This window comes from Anabrus simplex, chromosome 2, assembly GCF_040414725.1.
Source record: "Anabrus simplex isolate iqAnaSimp1 chromosome 2, ASM4041472v1, whole genome shotgun sequence".
NCBI classification, from domain to species: Eukaryota; Metazoa; Arthropoda; class Insecta; order Orthoptera; family Tettigoniidae; genus Anabrus; species Anabrus simplex.
The window spans coordinates 732,198,253-732,213,899 of record NC_090266.1 but is presented as its reverse complement, the minus strand read 5'-3'; the positions used below and the strand labels follow the sequence as shown (position 1 = coordinate 732,213,899).

The 15,647-nt window shown below is 43.5% G+C and overlaps 1 protein-coding gene across 1 annotated transcript in view; it reads right to left on the bottom strand.

The window, feature by feature from the left end:
- The window catches only part of LOC136863667 (uncharacterized), a 254,153-nt gene that overhangs the window by 2,451 nt on the left and 236,055 nt on the right, over positions 1-15,647 (bottom strand). The window contains exons 4-5 of the mRNA XM_067140032.2: positions 8,360-8,486; positions 366-661 (exon numbers count right to left, since the gene is read on the bottom strand). Coding sequence (XP_066996133.2) covers positions 366-661; positions 8,360-8,486 — 423 coding nt within the window. The remainder of the gene's footprint in view (positions 1-365; positions 662-8,359; positions 8,487-15,647) is intronic.

The window sequence follows — 15,647 nt, the reverse complement described above, 5'->3', positions numbered from 1 at the left end:
GAACATATTTGGTCAACCAACAAAGAATTTCAGTGAATAAAATTCCAGTTAACTATATATCAAAATTATTATGAATATTGTAAAGTAAGTCTTATGTAATTTATACAGAATCACGAGGATATTAGCTCAAGGGGATCAGAAAGAAATATCTGTACATTTATAAGCTCATTCTGTCAAGTTAGAAGCTTTCCTCAGCCTTGAAAAGTCTGTTTACTTACAGTGAATTATTGAACACTATTACAGATTTAAGGACTCTGACAGTGTAGTTATTGCTCAATTACGGAAGGATGAGGTTAAACTGAGATAGTAAATTCTGTAATATTTATTGAACTAAAATAAATCACCATCGTGTATAGTGCTGTTACCTGTTCCGGAACGGTGGGTTCAGTGGATGACTCCTCAAGATCCAGAGTGTCTATGGTGTCAAACTTTGTGTAGTCCAGCGAAAGATGATCTGCCGAAGTTTGTACTGGTGTCTCGAATAGCTGTTTTTGAACCTCAAGTCGTCTTGCCCTCCATGCTAGGATGCTACGATAAGTCTGTCGTCGAGCTTCGTAACTTGGAAGTTCCTGAAGATGTAAAGGCCACTCGTTAGGTTCTTCTAGAAAGTGCCTGGTGCTCGACTCCGATTCCTCAGTTTGGTACGAAGCAGTTTTTTGTTCTGAAACAATTACACAATAACTTTTATGAGTGAATGAACTATTTTCTCTTCCATAGAAATTCATCGTACTGGAAAAAATCTACGAGAACTCTGTTTGGGAAGTATTTGTCAGCAAAGCAAATGAATAGTATACAAGAAGTTACAGCTAGTAAATGGTCTATTTCGTTTTATATAAATCCCATGTTCCAAGCATGGGCGGACTCTAAGCGAGGAGAATTTAACGTAATTTAGTCTCTCCACAAGGGGCAGTTGGTACAAATGGGGCAGAGGGGGCTGCATAGCAAGTCATTGCACGGGACTGAGGACGCTCATAGGCGTTCTGTTACCAATATACAGGATACAGGACGTCAAATGGATCAGTTTGAGAAAAGGAACCGTAGTCCAGAAACGTTCGAGTAAAGAATTAATAATCCAAGTTGTTTAATATCCGCCCGTTCTTAACAGACGCCGGTTTGTCGGAATTTCGTCCCGCAGTAGTTCCTTCACGGGCCGGAAGCCAACGATATGGGGTTGTCACCTTCGAGCCTGAAGATGATCTCTTGACGAGAATTCTCGCTGCCTGCGACGCTGTTCAAACGACACCGAGGATATTCGAACGGGTACGACAGAACCATGCCTGCATTGACGCAGGGGGACGTCATTTCGAACATTTGTTGTAAATGGAGCTGCTTGTGAAACTTGTGCAGGTAAACGGACTTAAATTCGTAGAATTTTGCTTAAATTTTGACTAGATTGTTTATGGACTGTCAACAGCCGTAGCTGTGTTGAAACACCAGATCCCGTGAGATCTCCGAAATTAAGCAACATTGGGAGTTGTCAAGATTTGGATGGGTTGCCACGCGCTGTTGGTGGGGGGTAAGGGAATGGAGGAGCGGAAAGGAACTGGCCACCCTACCGTACGTAAACTCCGGCTCAGGAACACCTCTGCGAAATTTCGGACCTGCCTTCGGGCAGAATACACCCTTACCTCACCTTTCCGGAACAATCTCAAACTGATTCATTTGTCGTCCTCCATCATCCGTGAAAGTTTGTAACATCATCAAGGATACACCCCGTATGTGTTTAAAAACACCAGTCGATGTATTTAACTGGAACATCATTATCTTACCCCTTGCGGCCCTCCTAATCAAGCAGCCGTCACTGCAATCCGCTTACTTTGAACGTAACTGTTGTTGCTTATGTCAAGGGGATGGTGTCAAGCACTGCCTTCTCCTGTATCTAGGAGTGTACAGAACTAGTGTTAGTTTGAAAAAAAAAGGAGTGGTAATTGGAAAACTGATTATTCATTTTAACTTATCAGAGAAAACAGCTGAAAATTAGCCGCCAATTGTTGTGATCGGCCTACAGGCAATTTTTATGACCGGTCATAACTAGCGGTATTCCCTTTCCCGAATGTTAAAGGATTTCTAAGCCTGAAAAATTCCCGATCGTTAAAAAATAAGTGGCTAATTCAATGGCATTTGCTACACAAATAGGTATGTGCTTTTCGAAACAATCACGAACACGATTCTCCTAAGAATATTTCCACTATAAAATAATCATTCTTAAATATTGCTCAGGAAAGTATAATGACTAGAGTTCGGATTATTAGGTACTGATAGGTTAGAATGCAAACTTACTTAAGCCAGTAAAATGTATACCCTACACTGCACAGCGGTTATGTTATGAGATTTGCATAGATATTAAGGGTACAGCCTAAAGAACTACTTGGATTTATGCTACTCTTCCTACATCACAGTACAACGGGTTGCATGACACTTCCTACAAACCAAACTACTTTTCATTCTAACCTATTACCACCTACAAATACGAGGTATAATAATGACATATTCGTGGACAATATCTCGCGGCCCGTTAGCTGGCCGCGCCCCAGTAGTTGAGAATGACCTATATAGTCTTCAACCGAGGACTAATCATGCTGATGATCGGAAACATACATAAATTAGTCCTGTTCAAAGCATAAAATGACCTTCCCTTGTTAATCGCGTGTCCTTTACTGCATCCAGAGACAGTCTCTAGCATTCGCGTTGACATTCTGAGTCAGTAATAAATTACAAGACGATGACATAAATATTTTAGAAGTGAGCCACTCTAGGTTTAAAATGAGCTCGCTCCATCTGGTATTAATATATTTGCTTCCAACATAAACCACCATTAGATGCTAGAACATTCCTCTTTGCGTCATTTACTGAGGGAAATTATTCATGTTGTTAGGCCTACTCCCTCGGTCTTAAATTAAAAGTAAATAACGTTCATCATCATCATCATCACTTCACAACTTCACGGATGTGAATGATAAAGAACCTTCAGTTATTGCTGAGTCAGTTTAACGAATACAGATATCTTAGGTCATCCGTCACTGCCGTAGAAGTATGACTGTGTATAAGCTTCTCATCCAGTTGGTCCAGATTCCCTTCTCAGTTGTGTCAAGGAGGATTTAAATCCTGGTGTGAGATCCTCACGTATGCTTTCGAAACATGGCCTTTAAACAGAAGTAGATATGCAAATTCTGGGTACATTTGTAGGGAAGAAGCTAGGAAGGATGATTTGCACAACGTGTGATAAGTTGATGGTCGATAGAGAAAGAGATATGATGCGGAACTGTTATTCCAACCATTCCGATTCACTAGTAACAAGATTCACCAGAGCAGGTAGACAGAATATGTGATCAGGATGAAATATTAAAAGTCTTTCTATGTGGGGGGCTTGAAAGAAGAAGAAGAATAAGCAGAATAAGAAGAAGACCACCTTATAGGGAATAATAGAGAAGAAATGAGTTAAAATCCACTTTCAATAATTTTAGAGATAATTTCCATTGGCTTCTCATTTATATCCCTTTCAGATGACTGCTAGGATGGTATCTAACATATAAACTGGGACGGATTCCTTCGCAGAGCTAGCCCCATTTAAGTACAAATACATCCTATCGTCGGCAGCCTTGAAGATAGATTTCCGTCGTTTCCTACTTTCTCACCAAGCAATTGCTGGGGCTGTACCTTAATTGAGGCACGGCCGCTACCTACCGAATCCTAGTCCTTTCCCATCCCTTGATGTGGTTGTGCGACGTTGAACAAGTAGCAAAAAATGTACAAATGCACCCACTACTACTACTAATACTACTTTTTTTACAAGTTGCTTTACGTCGCACCGACACAGTTAGGTCTTATGGCGACGATGGGAGAGGAAAGGGCTAGGAGTGGGAAGGAAAAAGCCGTGCCTTAATTAAGGTACAGCCCCAGCATTTTCCTGGTGTGAAAATGGGAAACCACGAAAAATCATCCTCAGGGCTGCTGACAATGGGGTTCAAACTCACTATCTCCCGAATACCGGATAGGAGCCGCATTTAAGCGACTGCAGCTATCGAGCTCGGTAATACTACTATTACAGATTTCTTATTGACACAGTTAGTCGAACAAAACTTTACACACTATGTGCACGAGAATGGTGATCACGATGTCTCTATCAACTATATCTTCCTTCCCTTTCTCAAAAATCTTCCAAGTGAAACTAAACATCTTGACAGGTAACAAGTACATTGACTGAGCAAATGTCATGGGATAGCGGAGCACTGATGCGCAGGTGTGTTGTCTGAGCACTACACGCCCCTGTGCCAACGGCAGTTGTATAGGAGACCTTGTGAGCAGTGGCTGTGCATGCGACAGGTGTAACATGGAACGTCGTCGTGAGCTGACACCGTTCGAATGGGGTATGGTGGTCTCTGCTCGACGGATGGGAAGTGCAATTTTGGAAGTGGTGCGAGAATTCGTCTTCACACGATCAACCGTATCCAGGGTGTATCGTGTCGCCGTCCACAACAGACGAACGAACGGCCGTCCAGCCACCCTCGATGACCGTGACCGGCGACATATGAGACGGATTGTCAGTAGTGACAGACGGGCAATCGTGCAACAAATCACGGCTCAATTCAACACAGGCCTTGCTAGACACGTCTCCCAGTGGATAATCCGTAGGAACATGGGTTCTATGGGGTATGGGAGCCGGAGCCGGTGCCTACACGGGTGCCACTGTTAACCCAATGTCATCGGGCACAACGACGTGCATCTGTTGCCAGTCTCCAGGGATGGACACTGGAACAATGGCGTAACGTAATATGGTCGGACGAATCACGATTTCAACTGCACCATGCCGATGGGAGGCACCGTGTATGGCGCAGACCACATGAAGTGATGGATCCCGCCTGCCTCGAAGGTGTGGTCCAGGGCGCTGGTGTCTCTCTTATGGTCTAGGTGCATTTTCCTGGTATGGAATGGGCCCCTAGTTGTTCTGGAAGAGACTTTGAATGGTACGCGGTATGTTGAGCTGCTCGGAGACCACCTCCACCCATTTTTGGCCTTCCAGCGCCCAGACGGTTCTGCGGTGTTTCAACATGATAACGTGCCGCCACATCGCTCCCACGTCGCCCGGGAATGGTTCCAGGAAGATGCAGCGGAGGTCCAACGACTGCCATGGGCACCCAGGAGCCCCGGTATGAACCCTATCGAGCATATCTGCTATGGATCCTGCACCCACGAACAGACCAGCATTGGCGGCCGCCCTGCAAACGATTTGGTGTCAGCTGCGTCCAGAGGACTTGTCGACTCACTTCCACGGCATCTCACTGCAGTTCGCAGGTCCAGAGGAGGCCCCAAACGTTATTAGGTGGCTATCCCATGACATTTGCTAAGTCAGTGTACTTCGATATGATATTCTCAGCTGTTTTTTCCTTATATTCAGATATTGTCAATGTCCTCCTACACATTATAAGTCACAAAATGGAGATGTGCGAAGTTATTTATCCAGGGATTTACACTACCAGTGTCACTGCGTATAGTAGAATTTTTGAGTGCCATTTGCAGGAAAAGTGGAGGGAAGTTGTTAAATCTCGCCGAAGCCAGGATGTGAAATAAAGGCGAAAGCTGAAGCAGATAGCTATTGTGTTCTTTAAATGAGATATTTTTCCTTCACCGAATAAATTACCTTAAATTTAGAGCTATATGATGCTGAACTGTATTCCACCCGTTCCGATTCACTAGTAACAAGATTCATCAGAGCAGGTAGGTAAGACATGTGATCAGGATGAAATATCAAAAGAATGTCTATTTGGGAGCCCTGGAAGAAGAAGAAGAAGAAGAAGAAGAAGAAGAAGAAGAAGACCGCCTTAGAGAAGTGAACCCCAGAAGTTTTAATAAGACCTGCTGAAATGGAACACGGAAATACGTGAACACATCAGCTAAGACCATGAAGTTTAGGGCTACACTCCGTATGTCATAACTTACACTCGAGAAGAAAGGACTTTCTTTAAAGTAAACGGAAAGTTCTAGGAGGAATCAAGTTCTTCATTAGGTTACGTGCAAGCCTGCTGATGTAAAGGTTGCAGCATCCAATCCTGGTGTAGTTGGTTGGTATTTAAGAGTGTGTAAATGCAAAATACACATTTCAGTAGATTTACTGGTGACAAGTGTAATCATTACTTTCCAAAGAGAATTCCGTTCGCTGCGCCATCTGTACAGACTTAAACGATCCATCTGTGCGAGTGCATTAGGGTGGACCGGTGAGATGACATATATACATACAGTACATACATTGAGTGGCCTAAAGTCACGGGAAGGGGTGTCCCATTAGAAAATGTGCCGTGTATGATCCCTGAGCGTTGCGGCTAGTTGCGGCGTAGCTGAGCAGTCTGTCACAGACACCAGTGTCGTGAAGATGGTGATACGTCGCGAGCTATCCGACTTTGAACGTGGGATGATCATCGGCGCACGGCGCATGGGTCATAGCATTACGGAGATTACACGAGAATTTGGGTTTCCGAGGTCAACAGCGTCGAGGGATGATCTTCAATATCTCAGAGAGAATATTACCATCCGCGTAAACCGCCGCCCGGAAAAACCACAGGTGTTTAAGGAACGGACATCACCTCGCCTCCACAGAACCTGGGTGTTTGGCGGGTTACTGTGAGTCAGATCACCGCCCAGTTGAGTGTTGGGAGTCAGGAACCATTTGTACCAGGACTGAAAGGATGCAACTGCACCGCATAGGCTTCACCAGCCGTCGAACAACTCGTGTCCCTTTGTTGACACCTCGACACAGAGCTCACTGACGTGTATGGGCCTGCGAACATCGGCAATGGACCATGGAACAGCGGCGGCGTGTGATATGGTCCGATGAATCCCGGTTCCAGTTGTATCGAGCTGATGGGCGCGTGAGAGTGTTGCGTATGTCCCACGAAGCTAAGGATCCTGCGTGTCAACAGTGTTGTGTCCAAGCGGTAGGTGACTCAGTTCTGGTCTGGGCGGCGTTCTCAGGGTCGCAATTAAGCCCAATTTTCCGGATGCATGGAGCACTGACAGATGAACGTTATGTGGACGTTCTGTTAGACCATCTGCATAGCTTTCTGGCCCTAGAGTACCATGGTGGAGATGCCATTTTCAACAGGACAATGTGCCATGTCACCGCTCTGTGATGGCAGGCAGGTGATTGGAGGAGCACTCCAATGAAGTTACGACCATGGATTGGCCCTCCAGATCCCCCGATCTTAATCCAATCGAGCTTTTATGGGATGCTGTCGATGCTTGTGTACGCTCCATTAACCCCGCACCAACTACCCAAGACCAATTTGCAGGTACCAGTGCAAGATGCGTGGGTCCAGATCTCTCCAGAACGATTCCAACACCTTGTAGAGTCGATGCCTTGCCGTATTGCTGCCGTTTTGAGATCTCAAGGAGGAGCAACTCGTTATTAACATCACATTCAATGTCTTCGCATGTCGTTTGGCCACTCAGTGTACATACATACACACATACATACATACATACATACATACATACATACATACATACATACATACATACATACATACATACATACATACATACATACATACATACATACATACATTCATACATACATGCACATATACATATCTAACTGCAATATAGATTATGGAAAAACACCTTCAATCACATATGTTCATTGAAAAATTTGACACACGAGCTTATGTGTGTGCGTGTTCAGAGATTAATTTGATGAAGGCGATTGTATGTATGGTAGCGAGTACTCGAACGAAAATGAATATAATGTGAATAATTACTCAAATAAGTTAGAACAAAGTTAAAACTTCCCAGAACATCTTTACCATACTCTTTCTTTCAGTTTTGTTGTTCTGGTTTAGACTAACATGTGCATAATCATTTATCTTTCTTTATTTTCGGGGAAACATAATTTCATTCACGTGAAACATTTCTTTGCACTTAAAGTTTATAAGTTTGATAAGATAACCTCAAGACTAGTGACACGCCTAAGGCTTCAAGCAACAATGTTAAAGATATATGTATAATAACGGAAACCGATGCCGTGGTTATATGTGTGTTCAAGCTTATGAATAACGTTTATTTACCGGTTACGCCTTGCTCAGTGTGAAGTTCATTTTTCTATCGCTTTTTCTCTAGTTCCTCTACATGAACGACAGGTTAGGATTTGAGACGCTGTCGCTACTGTACAACGATTCACATTTAATTATCTGAATCAGTGTAGTAGGTTAAATGTGCGTAACTTTAGGTTTAAAATTTTCTTCTCAAGTGACTCGTATGAATTAGTGATGGATTCGGTGGATGTATTTTTCTTATAAGAAGTCTATCTGAAGTGGCCCAGCCTATTCAGCAGTGTCAATGTGTTCTGAACTAAATAAACGTGGGGTACCTGGGCTCTGGTCACAGGATTCTGTAGTGTCACCGTCCACCATCTTCGCAGGAAGTCGATCAGGATCGGACAAACCCTCGTCCTCTTCTAGTGTGGCCCGAAGCTCCCAGATCTGCCGGTACTGCAGCTGTGAACAGAAGAATTGGTTCATGTTAATGCATTTTCTGAAGTAAATATCAATAACAACAACAGTAATGTTATTTGTGTTACGTCCCACTAACTACTTTTTACGGTTTTTCGTAGACACGGAGATGCCGGAATTTTGTCCCGCAGAACTTCTTTTGCGTGCCAGTAAATCTACCTTCATGAGGCTGACGTATCTGAGTACCTTTAGATACCATCGGAGTGCGCCGGAATTGAACCCGCCAAGTCGGGTTCAGAAAGCCAGCTTCTACCGTCTGAGATACACAGCCCGGGAAATAAAGAATAAACCCATACCTAGTTTTATAGGTGATTACAATAAAAGAAAACTTACAGTTTTGCGTGATTTTTCATGATGTAGCGAGCGAGTGACTGTGCGGTTTGTACACGTAGCTGTCAGCTTGCATTCGGGAGATGGTGGGTTCCACCTCCACTCTCGGCAGCCCTGTAGATGGTTTTACGTAGTTTCCCATTTTCACACCAGGCAAATGCTGGGACGGTCACGTTATTTCCGTTCTTAGCGTTTTCCTATCCCATTGTCGCCATAAAAAATATGTGTGTTGGTACGTCGTAAAGAAAATTGTAAACAAATACAAAACGACATGTTCAAGACGCGACTATAACCACTAGTTTGACGGAGAATCTAACCTGTAAGGCCATTGACTTTCCATTTAAAACCATCCACGTGCATTGGCCGGGGTGCGAACTGTAGCCAACACCATGACAAGACAGTGGCGAAGGCCAATATCAGGGCCTATCTTCACATCCCCCATCCCAGCATTCAAACATGTAAGATGTAGTAGTGTTCATCAAACCTGATATTCTTGGCCCAGTGCAACAGGTTGATCAGTCTATCCGACGACTTTAGATGAGGAATCGACCGTCACTCTAGTCTAAAGCGTTAACATGGTAGCTTTCCATCCAGCTGGCTTGGGTTCGACTCAAAATTAACGAGAATACTTGTAACAGTGGAGCAAAACGTAATATCTTGTAAATATGTAATGGCGTATGGCATTCGGAGAGACCTGGTACAGGTCTTTCGAATTGAATATAGGTGACCTGCATGACTGTGAGTATGTGGCCCTACCTATGTTGAATTCTAATGCTAAGGACGACACAAAAACGCAGTCTCCGAGCCAGATTAATTAACCATTTAAGGTTAAAGTTCGTGACTTGATCGGGAATCGAACTCGGGAACCCTTTCAGCAAAGGCCATCACGCTAACTTTTTAGCCTTAGAGCCGCACTTCTTAAAAACTGTTGTTTGTGAGGAGGTAGATGGCAAATATATTGGGTATGGCCGGCGCAGCTTCTTTATAGATTCAATGGTTCAGTAAAACCCCCGTCACTAGGATTACTGATTACTATTTTCCTATGGGTAAAATCAGGAAATCAGGAAGGATGTTGCTGGTCAGTGGTTATTAAGCTCTCCGTACTAAGAGCATAATAAAGCCGGGTGATTTATCCTACCCAGTGAACCAGCTGAACATTCTAAAATAGACGTAGGCGGGGTACAAGTGTTAAGAAGTGTTTAAAGAAAATGTAAAGTTGGCCACACGAGGTTGCCATTCTCTCCAGACCCGCCTGGAACAAGCGGAATAAGAGCATTTTTTTGTGCTAGTTGCTTTACGTCGTACCGACACAGATAGGTCTTATGGCGACGATGGGACAGGGAAGGGCTAGGGGAGAGAAGGAAGCGGCCATGGCCTTAATTAAGGTACAGCCCCAGCATTTGCCTGGTGTGAAGAATGAGAAACCATGGAAAACCATTTTCAGGGCTGTCGACAGTGGGGGTTCGAACCTAGTATCTCCCGAATACTGGATACTGGCCGCACTTAGGCGACTGCAGCTATCGAGCTCTGTGGGAATAAGAGCAAAGATAGTGTCTGTGTTGTTGACAAAGGCGGCGGAGGGGAGGACTGGCCGATGCATTTCTCAGTAAATTGTTCTCAATAGTAGCTACAAGTTTGCTTTCAGTGGTGCACATTTCTCTTTACCTGTGAAAACCAGTTTTATTGCGAGTATGCTTTCCGTACGTTTGCAATAGTAAGAGACTAAATTGTGTGTTTTATAATGGTGTACATCACCTGTTCGAGGATAAATTTTGATGAATTTTAAGCTCAAAATCCGTTTTCTACGATTATCGGTTGAGGATATGACTTTTTATTCAAAGGGTATTTTCATCACCAAATTATTTTTACTCCAAACTTCATTTAAAATATCATCCGGGACTCTTTTTAATGTCAGAAGTCACTTTCATCCCAAAACTTTGAAAAAAAAACCAGTCGGGGGTGAGTTGACATATATCACCTCTTAGTGGATAATTTTCGATAAATTTTAGGCTAATAGGCAGTTTTCTACGACGGTCGATTGAGGAGGTAATGAATTTTTAAATTAAGGGATGTTTTCACCACGCTCAGCACCGTGCTCCTAAGATTTCCGTCAAATGTTGGTCCTATATAATCAATGCATACGTATTCTTCCTTATACCACCTCCCCATTCCCCTAAGCACCATGTGTAGTGTGACCCTGATATAAATGTGGGAAACGGAAAGTTGGTTATCGGACAATACATATATTTCAGGTCAAAATTTCTAAAGTTTAGACGGGATAGAAGGTCGAAAGGAGGTGGAATTTTCATTTGTGTTAGGTCAGAGCTAAGCAGTACGTTAAAATGTGTTCTCGATGACTGCGAAATAATTGCTATATTTTGCTATTTGCTTTACGTCGCACCGATACAGATAGGTTTTATGGCGACGATGGGAAAGGAAAGGCTTAGGAATGGGAATAAGCGGCCGTGGCCTTAATTAAGGTACAGCCCCAGCATTTGCCTGGTGTGAAAATGGGAAAACACGGAACACCATCTTCAGAGCTGCCGACAGTGGGGTTCGAACCCACTATCCCCCGGATGCGAGCTCACAGCTGCGCGCCCCTAACCACACGGCCAACTCGCCCGGTTCGCGAAATAATTGGGATGGAGGTATATAATGCACCCAACAGACAAAATATAGTCATTATTGGAGCTTATCGCCCACTTACATCAGGATTAAACACGATCACTCGTCTTTCAGAATTGACATTTTGCAAATAAAAGTTACGGGAAAAGAACTATCATTGAAGGGGATCTAAACCTACCGTCAGTAAACTGAGCTGGGTCAACTACGGGGGGCCTATCGCAGGAATCAGTTAACATATTAGTGTGGAATAGTACTAAATTACTTTTAATCCATTGCGTCTACCTTTCCTCTTCAAAGAGTTAATCTCCTTCATTTTGAACTTCATCTTCATAGCTACCAATACTGTTGTCCTGGCACTCAACTCGATGTTTTCTTGGCGGTTGGTGATCCCGGTATTAATATGTTAGATGATACTTGCAAAGATCACGATCTTGTTTACGTTGGTAGTAAACGTGAAAACAAACCTGAACTGAGACATGTCGCGGATGAACATCTGATTCGTAAAGCAATTCAGCGTGTGATGTCATCTAATGCTACAGTTGCTGAGAAGATAGCAGCACTTGTCATTGCTGGTGCAATGAAAGGGAAATTGTTGCTGGATGGAGGCATTGGAACACGAATGCAGAAGAGAAAGTGTACAGTACGTGAGAAAGGACTAAACAGATTTACTTGAAGAAAGAAAATTGTACACATGCCATAATAAATACGATTACTGAAACATAATTCAGTTGTTGCTCAATTTTGTAAACGTTAATCCTACTCTACTCCATGTCCTGACTTCACTAGTAGTAATGTCCGACTCGTTGGCTGACTGGTTAGCGTACTGGCCTTTGGTTCAGAGGGTCCTGGGTTCGATTCCCGGCCGGGTCGGGGATTTTAACCTTCAATGGTTAAGTTCAATGGCCCGGAGGCTGGGTGTTTGTGCTGTCCCCAACATCCCTGCACCTCACACACCACACACAACACTATCCTCCACCACAATAACACGCAGTTACCTACACATGGCAGATGCCGCCCACCGTCATCGGAGGGTCTGCCTTACAAGGGCTGCACTCGGCTAGAAATAGCCACACACGAAATTATTACACTAGTAGCAATGATGTTGACTAACGGGTTTCAGCAATAGTAGGGAATAAAGGTAGAGGTTCTAGAATAAAACACACACAACATTTTATAGTATGAGGATGGTTCGAAAAGAAACGTCCCAGAGAGTATAAAATGTAAACTGCTGGAAGGATCGTAATGCCATTGCCTAACAAAGATGGTGCAGTCCCTATAAGAGCACTGAGGTCCCAAACTCGCCGCTAGAGAGACAAGGGCGTACATCCACGTGACGACAAAGCGAGCACGCTCACGCGTTGAACGCCCAATGCACTCAATCGTGCGGAAAACTGTGACATACAGGCTACAAAGAAAAGCAAATTGGTGTGGTGCCTTTCCTGACAGCGGGAGGAGTGCGGGGAACGGAAATTTATCGAAGAATGGCACAAGTGTACAGGAAGCACTGCATGTCCGTTGCAAGGTTCAAGGCATGGCACAAGCGATTCAGGAAGGGACGGATGTAGTTGGGCGATGATGCTACACCGCCTTACCGATGCCATTGTCCAGCAGGTGGATGCCCTCATTAAGCAAGACGGGCGAGTTACGCTAAGAGCCATTGCCACAGAGGGCGAGGTGAGCGTCGGATGTGTTCATGCCATCATTATAGACGGATAGAAATTTGCCAGAAACGTGCCCAATGGGTGCCTCAAATTCTTTAACCAGCACAGGAAGCATGTCGAATGGGACTCCCTCTCGAACATCTTTTGCCCTATGTCAAGGAAGGGAATGAGTTACTGTCACAAGTTGTCGCTAGAGATGAGATATGGTGTTATCGCTTCGAACCCGGATCAAAACGACAGAGTCTCCAGTGGAAGCATAGAGGGTAGGCACCATCCAAAAAATCTTAGGTGAGTTAAAGTAGGCTCTGAGAGGCAACCGATTCACCTCGGAAGGTGACGTCAAGCAGTACGTACGGTAATGGTTCATAATGCGACCCCTGGAATTTTAGGAGACGGCCATTCACAATCGTGTGTCGCAGTAGAACAAGTGCCTCAACAGTGCTGGGTAGTATTTTCGAAATAACCGCGCAGGTTTTCATATTATAGCTTCAGGCTCCTTTCTTTTTGAATGACCCGCATACATTCTCTTTACCAATCCAGGAATTAAAGTTGTTATTAAAACAAAGCCATTTGACAAGCAGGTTTTTACCACGACGACGAATAACATGTTCGACTAAATAGTGATCAGGATATTTTGTTTTCTGCAGCTCTTCTATGTACAATCCTCCTTCGATAGGCTGTCCTGAATGATCGTGAAATAAAATAGGTGACTGGATTAGCAAGCTTAACATTGCTAAATTGAAAAATTTCTGCGCTCCAGTTAGGGATGTACCCTTTTGCGAAGGCAGACTTGTGTTTACTGATATGAACAAAATCACCTTTTAGAAAGCGATAGTGCCGTGGATCAGCTGTTTTGATTGCAAGATGAATAACATCTAAGCGTGATGTATTCTTAGTAACAAGACGTGGATTTGTGCCGATGGTGCGATGAGGCCTATCATTGTAGGTTGACAAGCCTAGGTAGGAGATCAATCCAGCGATAAGAGCCTTGAGCTGTGAATTCTCGCCAAATCATTGTTTTGAGCGTGCGATTAAAGTGCTCTACAGCACTTACTTCGAGATTACTGTACGTAGAACAGTGACGAATGCCGAGTGACTTGAGATTAGAAGAAAAATATTGTTGTAAAACTCTTTACCTTGATCAGTTGAAGAAGACATGGGCAGCCTTTTGTTTGTTGAACCATAGATGTGAAAGCGTTTCTTACTTTAACTGCTGTCTTAGAACGCACGGGTTCAGAAAAACAATCTTAGAGTACACATGATGACAGTAAGTGGATACTTATGCCCTTTAATGCTAGAGGCATAAGGAATCATTTCTACCAAGCCAGCTTGCCACAGTTCATCCTTTCCACATATAATGAAACGTCTGCGACGGTAGGTGTGACGAGCTGGTTTACGTAACTCCTGTGAAATTCTTATCTTTACATGTGAGGTCTTGGTTTCAAGAGCCATTATTCAATAATCTCTCCTCTATTTCTAGAATCTCTGATTCATGGCCTGTGTGGCCGGCATCTTGAGAGGCTCTTAGTAGTTGCATACGTATATACGTGAATTCACGGTCTTACGTCGAGTAGGTTAGTAACAAAAAAAGAACTATACTTCTTACGATCATCCGGCGTATTTAGCTTCTTGTAGGATATCCGAGAGAAGAGGAGTTCTAAGAGAACTTTAGGAAGTTTTTAGGCAACACCTTTTACGATGAGCCTTGCTGTTAATCTGAACACCACCTATACTCAAGCAGTCATTTTCAGAGCAAATAACATCATTTGTGTCGGTATGTCCTGTAAGTAGTTTTTCTGTGCAAGGAGCAAAGAGGGAACCATAGGTGTTTTGAACAAATGTTTTTAATTGATCACGATACTCTGGCGTAATGGACACCTCAGACAAGGAAGATAGATCTTGTTTTGATGTAGTAGGTTTTTCTGCAATAACATCAGTAGTTAAAACACTTCACTTGCTTGGACGGTAAAGATATGTCAAGATCTTCCTCCTCCTCTTTTTCTGCATCCTTTACATCCTCTTCCACGTCTTGCGTCTGCTCTTCCCGCTTCTCCTTATGTTGAGGTGTTTGCGTAGTAACAGAACTTGTAGTACACTCAGACGATGTGTTGGAATTAATCATCTCTCTTAGAGATGTACCAAGTTGCGTTTTCAAAAAGAAATCGGTATCTGCTTGAACACGATTAAGCTCTTTAAATGTACGTCGATAATTGTTTCGAGAACGGGCGATACGCTGCGTAATCTCTTTGCTATGTTGACATGATGTCGGTTTCAGATCAAGAGCTGTCTGTAACCGCTGTGCTGATGGTTATAAAATGGTCAAAGCCCGGCTTTAATAAATATCACTTTCTTTATCAATAACTAAGAGGCCGTAACGTTGTGATAACCAACAAGTAGCACACAGACTAATGTCACATTAAGGTCAAAATGATCGCCATACAAGTGTCGCATGTTGCACTCATCTTGTCAAAAAAGCACAAAGATATTCACGTTGTCACGCATTAACTGCTTAGGCACATGGAAATAGGTT